Here is a 26,063-nt window from a genome sequence, read left to right on the forward strand (position 1 = left end):
TGCCTTAGACTTTTTTTTAGTACTGTAGGCCAAGTCTGCCATTTGGTTTCAATTCTAAGGGTCCTTCAAAAAGGAACTACTCCTACACATAGGCGGATCTACTATTCAGGCGAAGTAGGCGATCGTCTTGGGCCCCCAACCAGTAGGGGGCCCCCAACCAGCTGCCCTTGCCCCAACGAGCAAGGGCTTGGGCTATCGGAGCCAGCAGCACCCCCAACTATTCGTCATGTATAATTATGGCAGCATACCAAACAAACAGTTAACAAAACAAAAAAGAAAGCCATTTGAATGCTGCATTTATATTATCTCTCCCCCCCACACACACACTACAATGGACTGTTCCACGAAGACGGACTGAGTATCAGTCGCTTAGCTTCATTTAGCGCCGTTTAGCTTGGCTTAGCTCTGTTTAGCATCGCTTAGCTCCGTTTAGCTGTTCGTTAGCTTCACTTAGCTCTCCGGCGTTTTTCACGCCACTAAGCTCACTATTTTTCCACCTCATTTGCTACTTTGCACGTCGGCTATTGTTTATTTCGAACACATGAGCGAACGTGCTCTCCATGAGAGCCAAAGTGCAGTGAACGAGAAGTTGAGAACAGGACGCTAATGCCTCTTTCAACTTTCTTCTTCTTCACACCGAACATAAAATACACGACAGCACACCCTATGGCGAAACAATGTAGTACAGTTCCAATCAGTCATACAATAACACTCAACAGGTGGTTAACAGCATTTGCTAGCGAAAAAAAAAAAATCTATTAGTGACACCACAAGCAATGACGAAGAATGTTTTTTTTTTCTTTTTTTTTTTACGGAGGGGAAAGCTTCCGGTTAGCAGTTTCTGGAGTTAATCCCACATACTTCAGAATTAATATTATAATATGTAGAGTAAATACTACAGAATACTGATTCTACACTAAGAATAGCTTTCAAATGACATGCTTTATGACAAATATGATTAGCAATGAATAATTATTATAATTATTATACTACTATTATAAATAATAGTATACTATAATAATAATGCTAGAATTGTTTTTTAAGAATTGTTTTGAATAATGTTGGAAAGGCAAAGTCAGTGTTCTGAATCTGTTTACTTTCCATTCTTTTGCATTAGTGAATCCGATCAGCATTTAACCTCATTGTTTATCTGTGATTAATTATTGTTATTTACATGATTATTTGTACTTTAATAAAGAATTTAAGTGTTCCAAAATAGTTGTGTGATTTTTTTTTTTTTCAGTTCAGTTTCAGTTTATTCGCACATCATCAAATCAAATACAGTACATGATCATATGCTAGCAGTTCACATGTTCAGATGGGCGAATAGGACACTCCAAAGAAGCTATTAAAATCTTTTAGCAGGGGCCCAGATTAATAAGCGTCAACAAAAATTTCATTGCTAAATTGGTAAAAAAAATAAAAAATTATTACGGTAGATTAGTCGACTAATCGCAAAACTAGTCGGCTGACTAATCAGGAGACAATTTGTCGTTTAGGACAGCCCTAGTGTACCGGAACATATTTCCTCCACACCCTTCTCACCTTTTTAACCCCTGACCCAAAAAGTGGGCCCCTGGATATGTTCGCTTTAGGCCACAAAATTGCCAAGACCGCCACTGCTCTTACGTACCTACAGTATATTGTCTTATTGCCACAGTATTTGAACCACGTAGATTAGGCAGATGGAATGTGCTAAATTGTGAGGAACTATATTTTTTGTCACTTTATGTTGACGCCGCTTATGCACAGTTTCAACATACAATTAATTACAAAACAATCAGATTAAAATAAAATATAGCAGTAAGTCGTCTGAGTACTTGATAAGGATTTGCCTCGAAGGAATTAGGAATAGCCTGCGTCCCATAATCCTCATTCATTACACATTGGCAAAGGAAGCCATCCATCTCTGTCATTGGTCATAACCTAGCATAGATTTGTGATAAGATGACAATGCATTTTATAACTCATCTAAAACCCATACGTGTGTGTCTGCCTCACTCAAAATGTCTGTTCTACTTTTTTACTGTCCAATCAGTCTAAGGTTGGACGTTAGAAGCACAAATTGAAATGAAAAAGTAGGCAGAAACCTCTGCCAAGGTCCAAGGTTTTATCTGAACGACAGATGCTCCATCTCGGTCTTTCGAGTCGTTTGGAAAGGTTTATGCTGCTGTGGTAACAAATATTTAAAAAAAAAAAAAAAAAAAAAAAAAAAGAGTCTCTGAACCCTAAAGCCAAACAAGAACTAAGCAGTATTTAACAACAATGACCAGATACCGCAAATGGATACCTTATAGGAGTGAGATTACGGACATAACTTTAGTTTTTAGAGTGACTTCATTCCGTAGAAAATGTATGGAATTGCTGGATCATGACCAAATGTTTCACTTGGCAATGTGAAATTTAGTATACATGTCTATCATGAGTATACTCACAAAAAATGTCTGGAGAACCAACAACACCGGGGGTCTGCATGCACACTCGGAGTGCATTTGATGTCCTGTCCAAACCCATTAAAACTCGGAGGATTCCCCACTCACATACTCAGAATGGGTCCTCCGTGTTGGATGTATTGACATGATTTTGGAGGACGCAACTCTACTGCGCTCAGCTAATTGCCGTATCCCAGATTGCTTTTTGTGCTACTGCTACGACTGAAATAAATCATCCTAAATGGCTACATCTACTGGTGACTGGACTTATATAAAAGTAAAAATTATCTGTAGGTGAACATCCAACACGATACATATGGTGGAAAACACTCAGGTGACTTTGATGTACTGCTCTGAGACCCCCAATTTTTGCCAAATTTCAAAATTGTCCTATATGCATGTGTGATACATCATTGGAAAGCTTAAAATCTCAATTTTCAGGGGGAAGCAAATTTTAAACAGGAGGCCATTAAAAAAAATAAAAAATAAGAAATAAACCCCTAAACCCTAACTCGAGGTGAGAGCACGAGAAAGCATAATAAAGACACCATGATTTTAACGAGATATTATCGCGTACTTACCTTGTTTCGATCCAAAAACTCCGTGTAACATGTCTCACTAGGTGTCAAGACACAGCTTTGAATGGCCACAGCCGGACTTTTGGGGATTTTATGGGTGAAACACAGAAATCGCAGACATCAAGGAGTAGTCGAGGTTTTCTTTTTTGAATATTTACCCTTTTAAACGTTTTTTTCTTCTCCAATTTTTCTTTGTTTGGATCGTTTATTTATCATCTAAAATATCAGGGAAAATGCGACAGTAACAAAAAAGTACAATTAGCAGTAAAACATTCGTCCTGTTTCTAACTAAATCAGGCGTTAGAATGCAGCATGTGTTTGAGTTTATCACAGTGAAAGCCAACTCAACATTCTGCCTCAGTCGGCCCCCTACAGGAAGGCGTGGTGCAATGTCTGTGGGAGCTGTCTTGTCAACTGATAGTGGAGTAAGTTTGAACTTGAAACTCCAAATGTCATATTGCTTGAACTAACATCTTGTCCTTTGACACAATATGTGTAAATACTCTCTAAAACAAAACACAGAGGCGGGCCATTTTGACCTGAGGACAACACGAGGGTTAAAAAAGTGTGTTTTATTTTGCTAATAACATGGTCACCACCTGACACCTTGCTTGCTACAGCGCTATTGGAACGGAAAAGTTAAGTGTTGACCAGTGTTGTTAATAACAGCTTCAGAGTATAACAACGTCATTTTTTTCAGTAGTGAGTAATCTAATTAACGGTGTTACTGCTACTGAGGATGTGAACGGAAGCGTTACTACAATTTGGTTGAATGAAGAGCAGGTTATCTGATTTTGTCACAGCTGCCTGGGAGCGAGCAGGGCGGGAGAGCAGAGGCGAGAAAAGGGTGGTGAGGACGTTACAAACGCAATGATAAATGGCTAGGTGGGTCAGAGCGTTAGCAAAGCATCCATGTTCTTGTTAGCATTTGCATTTCCCGTGGCGAGTGTCATATCAAACTCTGGGGCATTTTTTTTTTTACATACAGTTCGTAGCGTCCAGGTGGTTACAATTAAATAGTCACTTGCCCTAAACTTTTCTTGAATGACGTAGCTCTGAATTTTGTGTTATGTTTCTTAATCAAAACAACTAGAGCAAAGAAAGGAGAGGCAGGAGATTCAGAGCCTTACCTGCCAATTGAAAACTATATCTATGTACAGTATATTAGGGGTGTGACGATACACACAAGTCACGGTTCAGTATGTGTGTCAGTACAGGTGTCATGGCTCGGTGCGGCTTCAGTGCAACAGGAAAAACAAAAAGGTTTCTTCTCTCAGCATTTGAAAGTTAAAGTTTGCATACCGTTACACTTTTATATAGGTAAAATTGGAATAAGAAAATGTTAAAAGTGTGAAGTTTTTTTTTTTTTTTTAAATGAAAAAATCACTTCACTTCAATCAGTTAATATAAACATCTTTGATGTGAAAGATGTTATGGAATGTATAATGCAGGGGTGCCTAATCCCGGTCCCCGAGAGCCCCTATCCAGCATGTTTTCCGTGTCTCCCTCCTTTAACACACCTAAATCAAATGATCAGCTCATCAGCAAGCTCTGCAGCAGCCTGATAACGATCCTGATTAGTTGATTCAGGTGTGTTAGAGGAGGGAGACATGGAAAACAAGCTGGATAGGGGCTCTCGAGGACCGGGATTGGGCACCCCTGGTATAATGTAATAATGTGTAGAACATGAAAAGTAACATCAGTTACTTCGCTGGGTAACTAATTACTCTTTCAATAAGGTAACTGAGTTACTAACTCAATCACTTTTTGGGAGAAGTAATTTGAAACTGTAACTAATTACAGGTAATCCCTGGGTTACGAACAACTTCCGTTCCTACACTGGCGATGTAACCTGAATTTCCGCGTGAGTCGGAATTAACCCTTTAAGTACGCCTAAATACATGTAACGTGTATTATAAAATAAAGTAAAAAATAGGATAGATACAGTCATGTGAAAAAATTAGGACACCATTAGGACCCAGTGTCCTAACATATCAGGATCATCATCGGATGGGGTATATATTGTATTTCTGCGCATAAAATTGTACATGAGAATTATGATTTTACCAATAGTTTCATGCTACATTTTATTGCATACATATTTTTGATTTACCTATAATGATACCCTAAAGGAGCTATGTGTTTTGTTTTTGAACCGTTTCTGATTGTAAATTCTGCTATCAGCTTTCGCCTTGGGTCACGTTCTGTGTTGATGTATTCACGTTTACAGTATTATTCATTGTATCGTTAAATTTAAACCATTTGATGATCGTCTTTGTAGTAGTTATACATCAGCTGGAACATGGTGTAGAAATGTACCATACAATGGTATGAAAAAGTATCTGAACCTTTTGGAATTTCTCACATTACTGCATTAAATCACCATCAAAGTGATCTGATCTTTGTCAAAATCACACAGATGAAAAAAACTGTCTGCTTTAACTAAAATCACCCAAACATTTATAGGTTTTCATATTTTAATGAGGATAGCATGCAAGCAATGACAGAAGGGGGAAAAAAATAAGTGAACCCTCTGCCTGAGGAGACTTAAAGGGCAACTGAAGAGCTCTTCGGATTTCGCTCTTGAGTGTTTTACTCAGTTGAATTGTATTAAATGCATTATTCGTTGTCTCAAAAAGTCACATTAAAAAAAAAATAAATAAAAAAAATAAAAAAAATTGGCCGCGTAGTTTTTGAGTTATGGCCATAGCAACACCATAGCAACGAGGGACGCCGCGTCCTGCCGACCGCTACCTCATGACGTAACTTCCAGGAAGCCTCGCCACCACTCTGAACACGGAAATACAGCACCACGCTATCTTCGCCATATATTGCAAACATTTTCTGGGTTTTACTTGCGGGATTCGCCTGCTCACAGGAAGACTCGAGACTCAGGAGTGGTCCAAAAAAACTTCTCCTGCAAAGGTTTGGACCGTTTTTGTGAGCATGCATACAGGTCCCTAATCGGCTCATTGTTTTCATCATTTCAGCCACAACAGCTTTGAAAACCTACAACAATGCAACCTTGGTTTTACAAATACGTAAGTAGACCCTTACCTTTCTGATTCTAAAATTTGATGCACTTCTGTTGATAAACGAGGGGGACTCCTACTGCCTGTTTGTTGAAGCGCGACTTTTTTTGTTGTTGTTGCTGTTGCCCTGTCATAAGTAGATAGGTTTGCTGACAGGTCTACTCATGTGATTTTATGACTATATCAATAGGTGTTATGTAAATTCAAATGTTCCCAGCACCAAATAGGTCCTTGGCTTGTTGTTTTTTGGCCTGTCACAGGGTAAATATAAAGCCTATACATTAAACAATCCTCTGCCCGGCCCTAATGTATCAAATACATCTCAGTAAAACAATAACTATTATACTTCAACATCAAGGTCTTCCTATTTGAAGAGGGAACAATAGCATCAAATAGATGCTGCTTTGACTGGGGCATTATTATTTGATCACCAAGAAATTATTATTAAATTAAAATTAGGATCCATCCAATATTTTCATGTTGCTGTGATTTTATTTTATTTTTCTCCAGGAAGCCAAACATAAAAAATTAAGCGGCGGAAACCCTCAACACGATGAAAAAAGCGTTGCAAGTCAGTCGCCACCCAGTTTCCCAAAATCAAGAGAGAGTGTGTCGAGTCATATGATGACCCAAGTGATGCGGTGTCCAGCGATGACGACTGAAGAGATCCTATGAGGCCTGCCAGATGCTGAATTTCTACCGTCTGCGACATCAGATGATGATGACTTAGGAGAAATAAATGTAGCAAATTTTGATGACATAAAATCATAAACTAGTCATATATACAGTATACATTTTTTAAAAGAAAAATTTACCTTCACATTTTAATGGTAATGCATTAACTTTGTACAGAGAACACTTAACGCTACAGAAAAGAGTAAATACATATTTCCCACTGCGATTATCATTTTTCAATGTTGCGCTAGTCCGTTGCTATCCTAACTTTGTGTTGCTCACTAAATTTATGTTCTTTGATGTGTGCCATTTAATGAGGATAAATGGCACACATCATTTGTGTATAACATTTGGTATAACTTAGCTTATATGTTGTGTCACAATCTGACAGCGAAAGCTGATGCTGATTCAACATGAATCTGGTATAATTTATTATTGTGGCCTATTGAATTTTTTTCAGAATGTAATATAATTACAATATATTATATACCAATAGAATACATTAAACAGTCAACAAAATGTGTCAATGTTGTTTACAATTTATGTTTTTTTTTTTTTTAAATGTAATTCATGCCCCTGTCAGTGCTTCAGCCTCCTCAAGTTTGGCTCTCACGTCTGGGATCTCCTGATGACACAGGCATACTCTTGGAAGGGTAATTACTTGACGGTTTACAGCAACACCTGGAAAATAAAATCGTTTTGTCACTTATTTTGAAAAATCAATAACATATCATTCATTTAGCCACATTTGGGCTAGCTTTACCATATTTAGATCAGTAGGAACTGTCCCATTACCTAATATCCAGTTTTAGCTATGTGGAGAGCGTGGAAAAATATACAACCATGTAATCGCATTCTCTCTAATAAAAAAAAATCACGATGCTGGACTTAGGGGCAGTTTACATGGCGACTCTGCGACACAAAGACACAAAGACTGAGTTGTGGACTCGCCTCGCGTGCATATGGTGCCAGCGAAGACGGAAGGCGAAAACGAAAAATTCTGAATCCTGCCTCCAAAGTGAAAGAATCCGATTGCGGGGGGTTAAGGGGAGCTTCCTCGGCATGCATATCAAAGGCTCCTGCCGCGCGAGACCGCGCTGTTAACGTCAGCACTCGTACACGTCACATCGGGCGTGCGCAGCGCTGCTACTAAACATTAAAAACAGCAAATATGGCGGAATGTCAGCTTAAATTTACTGTTTTAATAATATTTTTAAATTAAATATGTTGAACGTTTCAATTTTTGTGCCTTTTTGAACAAAAGAAAAATGACATCGCTTCGAATGGGCGGGCATATTTTTATCCAGGCTGAGGGAGTTTGGTGGGGTCAAAGTGCATCATTCTTTGTCGCCCGGTAAATCTGCACTGCCCCCTAGGGCTTGGCATGAATACTACATCGTTTTCATGCTGAATTTCGACATTGTTCAAATGGAGACGCAAATGCAAATTTGAATTTGTTCGTATTCTCAGAGAGTCACCATGTAAACTGCCCCTTATGCTTACCACTCACTCTCCCGTTCGTGAAGTGTCGAGCTGTTAATTGGCGTCATGACGCCATCTGCTGTGTCAAGTAAATCGCCGTCATCTGATGCCTCAGGTTAAAACATGTAGGGATTAATTGTAGTTCATCTTTCCTGAGAGTCTTTGCCATCGGTAGCGTCACGAAAGAGCGATCCTGAATGGTTACCTTTGGTGGAAATATCTCTGACATCGTTGTTGCTGCTATGCTAGCTGTAGGTAATCTTCTGTTGCCTACGTCACACTTCCGGGTTTGCGAAGGGACCATTAACGGAGTGCAAAAAACTAAAAAAAAAAAAAAAAAACGCAAATTATCCTTGCAATTACGTGTTGATAATGTCATGGTTGTTTTGATGAACTCGTCCAAAGTTTATATTCGTAAAATTACATCAAAATCCGGAAAGGTCTTCAGTTGCCCTTTAAACAGCATTTGAAACAAATTTTTATGAAGTTCAATTCAATTCAATTCAATTTTATTTGTATAGCCCTAGGGGGCTAGGAGGGAGGGGCAGCAACGACGTCCAACCAGCCAGGGGTCTGGATAGTCAGGAGGCTGCGGCTGAAAAATAGGGGGAAAGGGGACACCGGGTGACTAGTGATGAAGAGACTAGTCAACTAGATAATAAAATTAGAAAAGAGAAATAAAGTAAGACAAAACAAGTCAAGACTAACATTTAAGTCAGGTGTGTGCCCAATCACTGCTGAGTTGTTTGAAGTAAAAACATTTTTAGAAAGTTAAAAGTAAAATTTGTCATGATGAGAAGCATTGTCTGATGTGCATCATGGCTCGGTCAAAAGAGCTGTCTGAAGACCTGCGATCAAGGATTGTTGATTTGTATAAAGTTGGGAAAGGACACAAAACCATCTCTAAAAGTCTGGATGTTCATCAATCGACAGTCAGAGAAGTTGTCTACAAATGGAGGGAGTTTGGCACTGTTGCTTCTCTCCCAAGGAATAGCCATCCACCAAAGATGACGCAAAGATTTCAGCGCAGAATACTCGGAGAGGTAAAAAAGAAAACCCTAGAGTGTCTGCTAAAGACTTACAGAAATAACTGGCACAGTCCAATATCTCACACATCAACTATATGTAAAACTATGGCCAAGAATTGTGTTCATGGGAGGACTCCACAGAGGAAGCCATTGCTGTCTAAAAAAACATTGTTGCTTGTTTAATGTTCCCAAAAAGGCACTTGGACACTCCACAGATGTTTTGGCAAAATATTTTGTGGACTGATGAAACCAAAGTTGAATTGTTTGGAAGTAACACACAAGGTCATGAGTGGAGGAAAAATGGAACAGCTCACCAACATCAACATCTCATCCCCACCGTGAAGCATGGTGGAGGGAGGTTCAAGATTTGGGGCTGTTTTGCTACCTCAGGGCCTGGACAACTTGCAATCATTAATGGAAGAATGAATTCAAAAGTTTATTAGGATGTTTTGAAGGAAAACCTGCTGTCTGTCAGACAGTTGAAGCCAAAAAGAGGATGAATGCGGCCACAAGACAATGATCCAAAAGACAGAAGTAAATCAACTTCAGAATGGTTTCAGAAAAACAAAATACACGTTCTGGAGTGGCCAAGTCAAAGTCCAGACTTGAACCCCATTGAGATGCTGTAGCATGACCAAAAGACAGCAATTCATGCCAGACGTCCCAGGAATCTGACTGAACTACAGCAGTTTTATAGAGAAGAATGAGGCAAGATTAGTCCTGATCGATGAGCCAGACTGATCTGCAGCTACAGGAAGCATCTGTTTAAAGTTATTGCTGCCAAAAGGGGGCACAAAATATTAAATTTGATGGTTCACTTCCTTATTTTCCCCCTGCTGTCATTGATTGCATATTAACCTCATTAAAATATGAACCTAGAAATGTTTGGGTGGTTTTAGTGAAAGCAGACACTGTTTTTTTTCCCCATCTGTGTCATCTTGACAAAGATCAGATCACATTTTATGGTGATTATATGCAGAAATGTGACAATTTCCAAAAGGTTCAGATATTTTTTTTCAAAGCACTGTATATCTGCATTTTTATACGGAAAACGTTGAGCAGTTATGATTGAGTAGCTCGCACGATAGCCGTAGTTGTCAGATTGGCACACGGTTACACTGTTCTGATAAAATATGCTGGTCTGACAGAAAATTGGCCCAGAAGGGTGCAGACTGAATTAAGATACAGCTTTAGAATGTCACTCAGTAGGACACCCTCCTTAAAGAAATACATGTAAAACATAGGTACTACTATTTTAATGACTATTAATTGACTCAGTTTATGTCTTAAAAAAAGAACAAAAAAGTCTTACCTCCTTTGGTAACTCATTAGGACGAGACATGAATACGCACATGAATGCCACTAGAGGGCGCGCTCACTCCTCTCAAAAAGACTCCCCAGAGTCACCTCACACACAAACGCGGCATTCGCGCAGATGCACACGCACAAGAGAGTCAATCGAAAGTGGATGCATTTTATCACAAAGTGGTTCTCCGATGCGCGTTCACGCGGCGCGCGCATGAAGAGTCTATCGATTACACGGAGAACAGGTGTCGCGTGTGTCTGCGGATGAATAATACAGAGAGTACTCACGCCATTCACGCACGCGCAGGCATCCCTGCACGGAGACTTGTGTTATTGATCTTTAATGGACACGTGATGGCATGCGTGTTTTGACTTCAAAGTAATTAGACAAAAAGGTTCAATCGTTTTAAAAAGATGACGTCAAAAATTATGCAGTACGATCAAATAAATTTCATAATGTAAAATATGATACAAAGGTGTGCAACATAAATATTAGAATAATAAAAAATATATACATTTTCAGGGGTAAGTAAAAAAATAAAAGATAACTAATGTGAAAAAATATAAAAATGCAAAATACACCCCCTCAAAAAAATCATAATAAAATAAAGGATTAAAAAAATAAAATCAAATAAAGGATTTAAAAAAAAAAAAAATATATATATATATATATATATTTGTACCTATAGTGGCATATTAAATAAATTACAAATTACAAAATAAAATAACATGTAAAATAGAAACAAAATACATACTGCCTTTTAAAATAATACCTAAAATTTTAAATTCAGGACCCATGATAATAAATATAACAAAACAGATATGTAGAATAATATATAATAATATTATAGCATGCATGAGCATAGTAAAAATAATTAATACATTAAAAATTACACTAATAATTATTAATAATGATTAAAATAAAAAAAATTAAAATCAATAATAAAATTAAAATAATCAATAAAAATGTAAAGAATACAATTCAGGAGTGACAGTGTATGCATACTATAGTGCACAGAATGCAAAATATTGGAAAATAATTATAAATATAAAACAGAAATCACATATTTTCAAATAGATATGCAATCAAAATATACAAGTATATGTATACGTTGAAATCAAATAATTGCACCATGTTTTTTATTTTATTTTTTAAATTAATTATTTAATAATAATATTAATACGGGATATGGAACAATAAACTCATGTATTAAAAATAGAATGTAATGCAGAGTAAGGAAGTAACCACCCCCCAAAATTTAAAAATTAAATGAAAATTGGTACTTCTTTTTTTTGGTCCGTCCAATTGCCACATCCCCTACCCTACCTCATCATGACCATATGCAATGCACCCTTCTCTTCCCACTTCTTCCATGCCGCTTCCGATCGCTCAACTTGAACGCCCCCTCCACCCACCCCTCTAAAAACACACACGCTCACTCTCTCTCTCTTTTTCTTTCACACACCCATCCAGGGTTATAGGCATTGCCCGGTTTCGGAGGACCACAGTGACAGTTCGGTGGCGAGGAGGAGCACACCATCTTCACCACCATCTCCTAAAACCCAAATTGGATCTATTCAACTCACGTGACTCACTTTTTGCGGGAGTTGAAGACTGGACTTATCATTTTTTGGCCTCGTTTTTTTCTTCTTAACTTACTCGCAGGTTATAAAAGTTCGGATTGTTAAAGGAGGTTTGCGCACCTTCCAGTAGTGGATCCGTTTCAGGTCCGCTTCCGACCTCTCTGGTCGTGCATGCTCGAATTCGGATTGTAAACACTTCCGCTTGACTATTCGACTCCGCAATGAGGTCGCTCAGCTCGCCGTAGTCGCTCTATTCTCATCCCCTGCTACCGACGAGACGCTTTCCCCTCCATCCGGAATCAAGTTCCCTCATCGGCGGGAATCGAGTGTCCTCGTCCGTCCGTGTGCGCGGAGCTTCCCCGCCCGTGGAGGCATGGAGGCTACCCGGGCGAGAGCAACGGGAGGACCCGGGGGTCGCGCGCGCTACTGGGGGACGCTGGTGCTCCTCCTATGGGAAGGTAGGAAAAGTTTAGTTGGACTATTTTTTATTCAATAGCTTATGCATTTTAGCGTTGTTTATAGACAAACCGAAAAAAGGCGCACTTAAGCATTTATTTAAGGCTCGAAACGCGCCACTTTTGGGATGGACTTGACCACTTAGCGATCCTGATTTGTTGGGGTCGACACGTTTTGTGATGTATTTTATTCGTTTTAAGAAGTCACTCCATCGCGTAAAAGGTACTTTTACGCTTTCACGTGTCCATTTGGATGATAGACCACAAATAGCGATATTTTGTTGTAGCAAATGCAACAAAATTGGAGTGAAAAATCTTTTGCACTTTTGAGGATGCAAAATGGTCCACGCGCAAATTGCTTCATTTACGTTTGACGTGCCTTCATATGTAAGTTGTCTTGTATCATTACGCACGCGTTTAACGGACTTTTTTTTTTTACTATGAATTGGCGCATGCAAATGCCAAAGACCGTTTTGTAAGTCCGATGCAACATTTGTGCGTGCGTGTAATGTTCTTTTTGCGCCAAAGAGGCGGCAACATCTAAGGATTGGTTGCAGGTTTTGCACGTTATTTTTGGGGGGTAATGGGAAAGGTTGCGTCTGTGGCAGGAGGAACATAAATACTTTGTTACTGCATTTAAATACAACTTCATGTGTTTGAGCTTTACTTAATTATTGTTTTTTCCAAAGATTTTCACTCCCAACATTTGAAATTGATATGATAAAGCTATGGGTAGCATTTTGAAATTGTTTCAAAAAAGAAAGTGTCTGTATCTATACACATATATCAAGGGCGTATGTTTGGTCTCAACATTGGTAGGGACAATATATCAGTATAACCTGCATGTACACTTTTTTTGCTGGGGACGAGACATTAATAACACCAAACAGATTGGGTGAACGGGGGTCAGGACTACATTTCTCACGAATATGAACCTAATTAATTGATAGGCTAAATGATCAATGCAAAACTAAATCTGTATTGATTTATGCTAACTTTCAGGTGATACAGCGTGCGATTCAAACCTTTGTTTAAAAAAAAAAAATAAAATAAAAAAAAAATAAAAATAAAAAAAAAAGAACTACCAAAGAAAGATTGTGAAAAATTCAAGAATAAATGTCAGGATTTTTTTAGCAAATTTAATTTGCAATATTTGAACATAATTAATAATACCATACACACTAAATACACACATGTTAATAATCTCTTAACTATCCAGGAATGCAAAAAAAATAAACATTTGTCTTAAGACCACTTGACATTGTCTAAATAAATGAATATAATTGAAAAAAAACAACAACAACTTAAAAACAAAAATAAAAAATGGAGCCTTCTTTCTGGTAAAACTACTGCTTTTGTCCACAACCACAGCTACAAAACAAAAAATGAAAACTTTTTTTACCTCGATTAATGTATAATTATCTAAAAAAGTGTCTGCATAGGCTGCAAATAAAAATATTTTAAAACAGGGGTGTCCAAACTTTTTGCAAAGGGGGCCAGATTTAGTGTGGTAAAAATGAGGGGGGCCGACCTTGGCTGACGTCCTTTACGCAGAACAATATATTTCAGCAAATTTAGCAAGCCATTCTGTGTGTCACATTTGCTTTATTAGTTTTTTTAAATTAATAATTTCAACAATCTCACACCTGCCGTTCTGTTTCGACACTCGGGCTCTTGCGAGATACTACTGCTGTGAAATTAAACTTGCTTCAAAAGTTGCTTCATTTTCTCGCTGCGTATCTTCCCCGTAATCTTGTCGTACATGTCAGCGTGTCTTGTTTGGTTATATCGCCTCACATTGAATTCTTTAAAAACAGCGACTGTCTCTTTGCAAATGAGGCAGACTCAGTTGTTGTGTATTTTATTGAAGAAATAGTCCAATTTCCACCTATCATTGAAGCGTCAGCCGTCGCAGTCAAGTTTTTGTTGTTGTTGATTGTCGCCATTTTAGAAAATTGGAAGTCAAGGATCACACGGGGTAATGTTGCTTAGAGTGCTGCTGCCTTTTAGTGGGTAAATGAGGAGCAGCATTTAGTATGTAAGCTACTTCATATGCTGGTAGCAGTACTGCTGACCAATTTATTAAGTCTGTGTGCGGGCCAGACGTTATTGATCTTATGACAGAGGCTGGGGGCCGGATGAAATTTGACCACGGGCCGTATTTTGCCCCTGGGTCGCACTTTGGACATGTCTGTTTTAAAATAAATAATGTTGAAAATAAATAAATAAATGCAAGTCATCAGCCAATCAAACATGTGTTTGAGGGGGCAAAAAATCGACCTGCACATTCAGCAAGTGAAAAGGGGTAAATATAAGTCTGAACATAATGAAAATACCTACTTATAGTGGTAGGGTCAATTCTATCCTTACAGCATATGGGAAGACAATCTGAATGACCTATATAATTGAACTCATTATATAATGCAAATAAGGTTCCTTAAAAGTTGGTGGGGACAATTTGAGCATCCTGAAAAGTTGGTAGTGTTATATCCGTACTGTCCCTATGGAAACCTATGCCCTTGATCATTGTGCCAAATTATCAAAATGGGTATTGTAAATGACTGAAATCAAAATTTCATATTCACTTCTACTGATTCACTGCTGTGGACGTTTCTATTTGTCAACTGGAATCCATCACTTGAATGCCGCCAACATGTATATTTTCAGTGAGTATGTTTTGCCATGGTGGTAGAGGTTCTCTTGTCTGTGAAAGTCAGTTTTGTAAACCACTGCACTGGCAAACATTCCTGTAGATGGTAGCGTTACGTCGCCTTGGATTTGAGATCATTGCAATGTTTGCAGAGAGCATGAAGACTACGTTGAATTGAATTATAGGCTCATGCAATGAGTGACAGAATGCCAACACAATGAGATTTAGTAAACCAACATTTGACCAGAGTGGGTATATAGTTACATATATATATCTAGACATATATATATATATATATGTGTAACTGGTTTGATGGTAGAGGTGACATGATTACACGGCATTTCTTATCCCACCCGGGGATTGAATCTGCTTCGTTACCATTAAAATCGAGTGTGCTGATCGCTGAGCTAATAAAGTCAGAACATACAATAGCCAGTACTTTTAGCAGTTTTTTTTTAAACTACACTGTTATCCTCTATTTCGCATTTTCAACCTCCATAATCGATAGCAAAATTCTGTCTTACTTTGGTCCTTAAAAACTTGTCAGTCAAAATACTTAAGAGGTGAATACGCACATTTCCTTTTACTGGATTCTTTTTTACACATGTGTCTGTACTTGGACTGAAGTACAGTGTACTTGTGGCATCAGTGTAACTGAGGCTAAAACTTCTACTTTCAAGGTCTTTCAATGAAATAAAATAGTTTAATCGCACTCATTCGTTTACTGGCGTTTACGTCATCATCTGTCCTTGTACATGTATGTGAGTAGGTTTTTTTGTGTGTGCCTGTGTGCGTATGTATGTGGGTGCGTGTTAATCAAAGCCCGGTCGAGCAGCTCACGGTCCGGTGGAGACTTAACAGGACGTGCTGATGTGCGCTGGCTTGAGACCGGAAAATAGTGCAGCGATTATGCCGGAATGAAAAAAAAAAAACATAACAGCTGGGGCTGAGTTGGCACAAATAAAGTTGAGTCACCAAATATAAATTCAAGAACATCTGAGGTCCATTTTTTTTTCTTGTAAAGAAAATAATTGCACTTATTGTTTGAAAAGGTAATCGCCATCCAATCCTCAATAGCAGTGGTCCCCAACCTTTTTTGCACCACAGAGTGGTTTTATGTGGGCCTTTTTTTCATGGACTGGCATTGTGTGGCAAAAAATTACAGTAAATAGAAAAGAACACAATAGGGCTCAAAATGAACATGAAGTGCAGGGAAATAGGGGGCCAGTGGCTTTTGAAGTGGCTTTTTGAAGTTCACTGGCCCCACAGTCAAAACCCACTGGGCCAGGTCAATGCGTCAGTTATTGTTCCCAATAATCACGAAAAAGAACAATTTATAAAATTAAATAACATGAAAAACATTTTTTTTAAAGGTAGATTTAATGAAAAGTGCAGCAAAATGGTGCAAAAACATGAATCTAGTGTAAATAATCCCACGGGATATGTTATACGACAGAATTAAAACAAAATTTTTTAATGGATGGGTCATGTTTTAAAATAGAGTAGTTAACTACATTACCAAAACACGGAAATCAAGCAAATCAGTGGAGCTCAGTGGCTCCGCCCAGGTGATACAATTTTTGACTACATTGGCATGACACCGGCGAGCGTACCATATTCAATGGATGATGAACCTGGCGAAAAGTATAGATATCCTAACCAGCCTGATTTAGAATTCCCCTCGAGAATGATGGGTAACAAAAAACGCTCATTTTCAACTTATTATTATAAATATTTTTATAAGTTAATTTAATTGCTTACACTGCGTTTCAGGGTCATCAACATGTTGTGCACCCCCAGCCCCAAAAGTCAAACTCCGCCTTTGTGTAGAAGTCCCTGAAAGTGCCCCACTGTTGTATTTGATATATAATATAATGTACTGTTATTTTGTACCTGGGTCAAACTACGGCCTCAATGTGTAACAAGGAGCGCTCCACTGTTAACATCAGGTTTGCTGTGTATTTAGCTACCATTTTATCGTCCCAATTAGCGTGTAGGGCTCACTTCCTGTGTGTTTGTGTGCATTAGGCCTGTCCCAAACGATTATTTTTTTCCCCCCGATTAGTCTGCAGCCTATTTTTTATGATTAGTCGACTAGTATACTTTTTGTTGATGATTATTATTTCATAAAAACATTTTGGAACACTTGCATTCTTTATTAAAGTACAAATAAACACATGAATAACAATAATAAATAACAAATAAACAATTAGGTCAAAAGCTAATGGCATTAACTCGTGGAAAAGAAAGGAATGTAAACAGATTCAGAACACATGACTTCACTTTTCCAACAGGATTCAAAACAATTCTTACTTTCTCTTTTTGATACATGTCTATATTGTCTAAGCATGAGAGCACCATCAGAGTGGATAAGTAAATGTCACATATCACTGGAGTGAAGTACTTGAAAAAACAAACAAACACCTAATGATACACATTGATACAATGCTACGACAGTTTTTAGGGCCTAAAAAATAAATTAAAAAGAGATCAAAGTCGAACTATTGCTCTGAGAAAAAAAAGTCGCATTATTACGTAGGTGTATTGTAGCTGTAAACCGCTACGCACTTTACGTACATGTACCTTAGCTGGGAGCGACGATGAAGTGAATAGTTCTATTGATTATAATTTGATGGAGATGAGGCAAAACGATAAGGATTTCCTTATTTTTAAAACAGATTCTAAAACATAAAATGCTATCAAAATTGTTGATTTTAACAGAGGCGGCAACGCGCTACGTAAAATACGCCGCTGCTTATTCAGCTACATAAACCCAACGTAATAGATGAATTTTTTTCCGCGTACTATTAGTATGAGAATAAGTCTTGTTACACCTACGTAATAACACGACTTTTTTTCCACGTAGCAGTAGTACGACATTGCGACAGCATTGCAGAGAATGCCCATGACAGTGACACCCTCCTTTATGTCTTGAAAATAAGTCCATACTTTGGCCACTCTGGTCTGGTTTTTTGGCTTTGTCCCGCTTTCTCCGCTTGCATCCCTAGTGTCTGCCGTTCTCAACTTTCTACGCATACAGTTTAATTTTTTTTTTTAACTCGACTCTGACCGTCGTTGTGCTCGTCAACGCATTTACTTCATTGACAACGTCGACAATTCGGGACGGCTCTAATGTGCATGTGTATGCGTGTTTAGTGTGTGTATTTAGTTTGTCATGTGTGCGGGGTTTAAGGTTGTGTTAATCAGCGACTATACATTAACTTCACTCGGTTGACTTTGTGCATGTGTGTTGATTGTGGGTTATTATCCCGACAAGACTACTCAGGTAGGGCTCATAATGGATTAACATTTTTAGTCCAACGTCATTTATCAGCATGCGGAAATAATGACCATATATGCGTTTAAGGGATTTAAAGGCACAGCTACGTTGCTTAATCATCATTGGCCGGACAATCGCTCAATTTCAATATACATTTGTTTGTAGTGTTTCAACAAAAACTAAAACAATCCATGTGTCTAAAAGAAAAGACTTTAACTCATTCACTGGATGTGTATCACTGTCAATGGCAGCCACCAATGTTCCCTCTTTACTCGTAACTTTTCATGTGTCTGAGCAGACACACAAGCTCCCTGCGGACCACGGTGAGCAACATCAGATGTATACGTTTTGGCCACACACCAGTTTCACGCCTGTTCAAAACCTTGGGTCATAGCAAGTTACATGGCTTATTAAAAGAATGACATTACGGCACAAATTTCATTAGTTTACTTTTAATATAGTTGGTTTGGCCCACTTAACTCATTTGCTCCCAAGAACGTATAGATACGTTCTATTTTTAATTGTTTCAGTGTCCCAAAGACGTATTTACATCTTTTACGTTTTTTTTCATAAGAGACATCTCTGGGTTCTGATTCAACTGAACTCCAAAGCACAAAGCTAAAAATCCATTTTAAAGCAATTAAACAACCATTGGAGGGCAGTAGTCCATTTGGTACCCGATTCAACGGCAACGAACAGCCGGGCCACACGGCCGGAGTGCCGGTGGAATGATGCCAGGCAGCGGACGACCGAATGACCGGGACCACCAGTGCAGCGGACGATGTCGTTGAGTCTGTGCTGCTCGCTGGCAGACCCTGCAGACACTCAAAAAAATCCATCTTTATGAGACAGGCGCCGATGAGTGAAAAGTTAACCCGGCTGTCGCGACCACATCTCAGTTATTTATGTGTAAATAAATTGTTACTTTGCTATCAAAAGCTCTATTTGTCTTGTTGTTTATGTTATTTTGTAAAAGGAAAACATTATTCAGATGTTTGAGATGTAACTAAAGCAAGAACTAGCTGTGTTAAAGTCAAAGGTATGTTTGAAATATATGCTTTCACAAAAAGCTCAATTTCTCTGTTTTTTCATCAGAAATTGGAGAATTGCTGAAACTAAGCTATTTTCTAATGCTGATTTCTAAAGAATGGAAAAAGATATGAATTTATTTTTTTCCTGCTGAAAGAAGATATTCTAATCTTTCTTTTGGTGGGTTCCATGTTTATATAGCAATAGAACAGAATTTTATGTGGGCCTTGCAAAATCAGTCAAAAACCAGTAAAACTTACGTGAGCGAAGGGCCTTGCTCCGGTGAAAATGGCTGGGAGTGAATGAGTTAAAATGAAAAAGACAAAGATCTCGTTGTTCATGTGATATGGACTGTTATATGTAAGAGTCCTGCTGTAACCATAGGAAGAGTCCTGCTTTGGCCTAGGTAAGGTCCAGTTGTGGCATGGGTGAGCTAATGAATAAAACATAATGAACAACCACAATGGGAGAATATCATATTCCCACATTAAACTGTTCAGACAATAATGACACTCAATATTCCTGTTCCACATGTCTAAGCAGCTATACAGGACAGGTTGAAAAAACATAAAGACACACCGAAAAAAGTCTCACTTAGTTTCACTGCTTGTTCTTCTATTTGCACATACTCCGAAAGCCATTCCATCTTAAAAGAACTGGATTTCTTTTTTTACTTTGGCTTGATGAGTGTAGTATCGCTGCCCGTTCCTTTCGCCATGATAAGGGGTTAGCATTTGCGCCTCTTAACTCCACTGCACTGTTGTTAGCTAACTAACCCGCACTGCGCATTTGAGCAGGGCAAATATGTGCACCTCTGTCAATGCTATGATTGGCTGCGTCACGTAAGTGAAGTGAACTGTATTGTATCAATGGCTAGACCCCTTTTGCTATTGAGTTACACTGCAAAATGGTATGGAAAACTATTTTGTTGGTCTATTTTACTAGATTGATATCAGTTCTAAAATTAGATATTTATTGGTATTGTAGCGCTTGCAAAAATTGGCAACGGAATGTTGCTTCACTAAATCAGCACAGGAGTCTAGCTCACATTTCACTCTTTATTTTTCCCGTACCCACCCAGGTAATCCCCACCAATGGGAGCATCGCGTTGCCGTATCGAACGCACCAATAGGAATGTTGCTTACATAACAAACTGCTGACACATCACCGTGGCGCCGACAGTAGTCCTGGTGACGCTTAGATACATTTCTGATGAATATTACCGTAATTTTCGGATTATAAGTCGCAGTTTTTTTCATAGTTTGTCTCGGGGTGCGAATTATACTCAGGAGCGACTTATGTGTGAAATTACCAACACACTATGATATAATTTCACATGTTATTTTGGTGTTTTGGAGTGATACTGATGGTTTGGTAAACTTCTGCCTTTGGCAATGTGTGTAAAATTGTATTATTGACTTTTTTTATATTGAAATGCATGCTTGTAGTTTGTGGTGCTTTCACGCCCAAGTGGGGGCGCACTCGCACTTGTTTACGCAAAGAAGAGCGCTCACACGCCAGAAGAAGACGGACAGCTACGCAGCGTCTCTGAGCGAGTGGGCGAGAGAGAGAGAGAGAGAGAGAGAGAGAGAGAGAGAGAGAGAGAGAGAGAGAGAGAGAGAGAGAGAGAAACACTGCTGCGAACATACGTTAATTGTTTATGCTTGTAAAACATCTCTACAGAGGCAACACCTGTGTGTATCATCTTTTCTGTTGTTGTCTGTTTTCCACCTGCGATCGGAAACTTAGGGCCAGTTGTGTGGTTGTTTGAACGATGTGCTAATGCTAGCGAACGCATGCGAACCGTTTGTTTCATTGTTGTAATAGCGACTAATTATCATTTATTTACGTTGATGCGAACCTGTTTGGTATCGAGGACGAAATTGATTCAGGAAATTATACGGACATCCAGCATCTTCATTTGGGAGTTAGGGTTAGTCCGAAAAATACGGTATTTTGTGCGCTGCATTATTTTCTTGTGCGTTGAGTATGTGCAAGCAGTGCACGATTGCACACGCGCACAGCTAAGAGGGAACACTGACGGCCACTATGTGTAAAGTCACAGGCTACAAGTATTTTTTTTCTAAACGTTCATAATTTCTCTTATTTTTTGTCAAAATATATGTATTTTGCTCAATGTTTTGTATGTATTCTAAAATTGTACACTTACACCACTTTTACTAGCTTGAGGCCTCCTATAAAAAGATCTGGGCATTGTGAAGTTATTGGAGTTATGTTGATGCCACTTGTATCTGAAATTTTTGTGCCCAAGTCAAAGAAAAATGTTGTCTGAACGTCAATGGTAAAACAGTAGGGTCACACGTATCTCAAATCACCACATTTTTCTCACCTTGCAATCCCCCTGCAATTTACCAAAACTTCAGTGTATTGATATTGAAAAAAATAAAGTAAAATATTATTATTCAAAAAGACGAAAAGAAACATTACTCAAAATTATTGGAAAATAATACTGATACCTTTCACTTGCCATTTCTATTATCTGCTATGGGAAGAAATCTGAGAAGCTTAGATTGGACGCTTGTTTACGACAACCACATCACAGCACACTATTGATTTTTACACGGACACACACACAAAAACGCACAAATACGCACATAAAACCGACAGGCACTTTCAGGGTTGCAATGTGTTTGTGCGGCGAGATGAAGGTTTTCAATTTGATTAGCGTGATCAAATGGAGCGCTGTTAACAGGCGCAGGCGCTAATAGAAAATCATTTAGATCTAGCACACACTCTCTCACAGGAATGTGGACGCGCAAGGGACAGGAGGTGGAGAGTAGCAGGTGGAAGAATTTCTGCAAGAGGTTGGAGAGGAAAGGAGGCGGACACAAAATGGATGAACGAGAAGAAGCGGGATGAATATTTTCTTTCTGTTTGACGAGAAAAACAAGATGATAAAAGAAAGGATAGCAAAAAGTACAGCCAACGGATAACCTTTTCCTCTGCAAACTCATCCAAAAAGTTAGTATCAAAGCAGAGAAAAAGTGGAATGCAATGTGATTCTGCAGGTTGTTTTTTTTCCCTCTCTGGAATTATGTAATGATGTCACGCACTTGGTAGCTCAAGTCATCCTGGGACCAAAGCGTCGGCGGTTCGATTCCTGGCTACAACTGCCGACTGTCCAAGTGCCCTTAGTCAAGACACTGAACCCATAGGCGGGGATTGGGGGGGGGGGGGGGGAGTGCCCCCCGGTGGTCAAAAAAGGTCATTGCATGTAAATGACTTGCCTATAAATGAATTTAAAGTGTTAAAGTGAAGTTCAGAATTTCTGACATAAGGCTCAATCTTCCAGTTAGCTAGGTTTAATTAGCCGGTTATTTGATTTCAGCAATTCTGTGCAGTTTGTTAGTTATTTGTTAGTTTTAGGGCTCCGGAGTGGCTAAGATAGCCCGGGTCAATGGTGCCTGCTTAGGATACCCCTAAAAAACAAGATATGGATGTATGAGAATCTCCAATGTAGTATGAACAGCAGCATTTGTAATTCAGCAGCTCTGCAGGGAACAGGCTGTCGTGGCAAGCATGGCGGAGCAGTGTTGTTTTTGGCAGCCCTTTTAAATTTTAGTCTTAGTCTTTATAATATATCTATACTACTTAATACTTATTAGTCAATTATATTTTAGTCATTTCAAAATGTGTTTGTCTTCATCAAGTTTTTATTGATGAAAACTCAAGACTAATTTCGTCCAGTTTCAGTCAACGTTTGCTAAAAAAGTTTTTCTCTGTAAAATAAAATAATACTCCATAAATAAATAAATAGAGTCGAATGAACATTGATAAACGAGCACATATTGTAGCGTCTACAAGGAAAACGCGAACTTGGTGAGAATACACACAGCAGGAAAACAGTACATTATTTTCAATCAATTATACCCACCTGGATGCCAAAAACCGTATGTAAAAAAAAAAGTTGATGCTTGCTGTTAGCATTAGCCTAATGCTAATGCGAAAGCTATGCTAACGCTATGAGTTACATTTATTGTTTGATGATCACACAGCACAGACCTTTAAAGGCTAAAACAAATTTGCATATTCTCTCTGGCCATGATAAGAAAACATCTTACCGTGTGTGCAAGTCTTGGGACTGGAAAGGACACTGAACTGGTGAGTGGTGAGGTGAAGCATGTCACCTGAGTGACACAACCTAGATGCAGGCTAATTACACAAAAAATGTCACACATTGTGACCGTGACGCAAACTATTGCACATTTTTGTCTTGTCTCGTCACACGAAAACTGGCATTAGGCCCGTTATGTTTTTGTCTCCCAAACACGTTTTTAGCTTGTTTTCATCCCATCATCGTCATGAATAAAATGATTGTTGACGAAATATTTTCGTTATAATTAAAGTTGCACCGATACCGATACCAGTATCGGCAGGGGGCGCTGATCCGGCCCGAATTGGTGGAATCGGTATCGACGAGTACCAACATTTAGGGCGCCGATACCATCTACTGGCATCACTTGAACGCAAATGCACTGTCCTCCCCACGTGAGCTAACTTCCCAAATCCCGATGCATGACATCTGTATGTCTTTGTCTCAAAATTACCAAACGAAATTAACTGCTTCGTCTTCAATTTTAAGGATGTAAACTACAACGCATATCCGCGAAGTTACGCTGCTCATCTAACATGGCATTCACAAACAATTAGCATGCGTAAGCTAACGCCTGCTATTTTAGCGCCGATGGGATCAGAAAGGTTAAAATCGTGGGAGACTAAGCAATATCACGGTTTCATGATGAACAATGAGTGGCAAATTAAGAGCACCGTACTTCAAACTCGTCCTGTTTATGAAAGTCGATTGTCATATGTGTTGTGCAGTAATGAACAGAAGTGACTTCTGTGGCCAGAAAACACTCAAGCGGCGCAGCGCGCACACTAGATATCATCAAATAGCAACCTAGATGTGCTAGATTAGATCCCATGCCATTAGCTGCGTGAGCCTAGAGCGACGCGTAGTCCATATACTACAATGATGAATTAGAAACCGCCATGACTGAACGGAAGTTAAGCAGGCCAAATCAATCCATACCAGTGACTATAGATAATGCTACAAATAGTGTTAATTCAGTACATGTTACAGATGGACTCGGACCACAAATAGGATATTTTTCTTATATGGTAAATATAGCTGCTAAGAGAGCTGCAGCAATCAACAGTGTGCCCCACTGTACAAACAGTAAAGATTGTTCTCAGCACTTATATCCAAAATTTCTTCAGATCACTAAGAAGTAAGCACATAAATATTATGCACTAAAATGCTTTTTTATATGATGTTATTTTTGCTTGTTAGCAAATAATAATAATAATAATGACAACAGTTGTATTTTTTGTTTCAGAGCATTAAATGTATTGAATTGTATCGAAAATCGTACTGAACCATGACTTAACTGTATCGTTGTATGTATGTGTATTTTTTATTTTTATTTTTTGCTAACAGAGTGGTATCGGAATGGTATCGGTATCGGCCGATACTGCACAGCCAGGTATCTGTATCGGTATCGGGCCCAAAAATTGGTATCGGTGCAACACTAGTTATAATCATCTTTGGCGAAAACAACTCTGCTCTCAGCATTGATGGTAAGTGTAGTATCTTATTTTTTATTTTATTGATATGACGTTTAATTCATGTTTTTATATCGTTATTTTGAGATTAAGGGGGTATTTTGGGGTAAGGGTAAGGGTTGATTCCGATTTACGCGTAAATTCGGGTTACATCGCCAGCGTAGGAACGAACTCGTTCGTAACCTGTGGACAACCTGTATTATATATTGGAAAGAAATTAAAATATAAATGAATTCAGAAAGCGTATTCACTCATATGATTTTAAAGACAAAAATAGTAATGAAAAATGTTTTATTTATACTGACACATCCTACACAAATTAAATTGGGTAAAAATGCTCATTAAGATGAATAAACATGTCACAACAATTAAAAAGTAATACAAAATAGTAGAAAAAAATATTAATATGTACAATACTAATAAAATGTTAGGAAAATTTAAAACAATACAAAATAAATGTACTAATATGAGGTTAAAAAAATCAATTTAAAATGTTATAGTACTTAATAAGTGAAAAGTAGAAAGTAGAAATAAATACAAAAAAGTAAACAGAAAAATTTACTCGAAACACACAATAATCAAAGTCTTTTCATCTTTAACATCCATGTTACTGCCTTCCCTCGTCCACGTCCACCCCACCACCACCATCACCACAACCGCAACAACTAGCCTTAATGCTACTCAACTTGAGCTGTCCGCCTTCTACTCACCAGCCTGAAAATGTGCAAAAGCGCAAGCAAGGCAAACTCAAATCTAATCCAATTTGGGAAGAGGCCACGCTGTATGAGTGCAATTGTGTGTTTGTGTGTGTGTGTATGTATGATGTCATTCGACTTCTTGCATTTGAGCGGGGGGGGGGGGGGTTGCCACGGGAACGGAGGACAACACTCGACAGCATCCGCTACATTCCCACAGCGCGGAGGAAGAAGGAGAAGAAGAGTGTGTGT

At 38.6% G+C, this 26,063-nt stretch overlaps 1 protein-coding gene across 1 annotated transcript in view; it reads left to right on the plus strand.

Annotated features, from left to right (window-relative positions):
• The first annotated feature begins 11,850 nt into the window (after positions 1-11,850).
• Positions 11,851-26,063, plus strand: part of si:dkey-215k6.1 (transmembrane protein 132B) — a 475,575-nt gene continuing 461,362 nt past the window's right edge. Inside the window, exon 1 of the mRNA XM_057831448.1 lies at positions 11,851-12,574. Within this exon, the coding sequence (XP_057687431.1) occupies positions 12,490-12,574 (85 nt within the window). The 5' untranslated portion in view covers positions 11,851-12,489. The remainder of the gene's footprint in view (positions 12,575-26,063) is intronic.

Source organism: Corythoichthys intestinalis, chromosome 3 (assembly GCF_030265065.1).
Source record: "Corythoichthys intestinalis isolate RoL2023-P3 chromosome 3, ASM3026506v1, whole genome shotgun sequence".
Lineage (NCBI taxonomy): Eukaryota > Metazoa > Chordata > Actinopteri > Syngnathiformes > Syngnathidae > Corythoichthys > Corythoichthys intestinalis.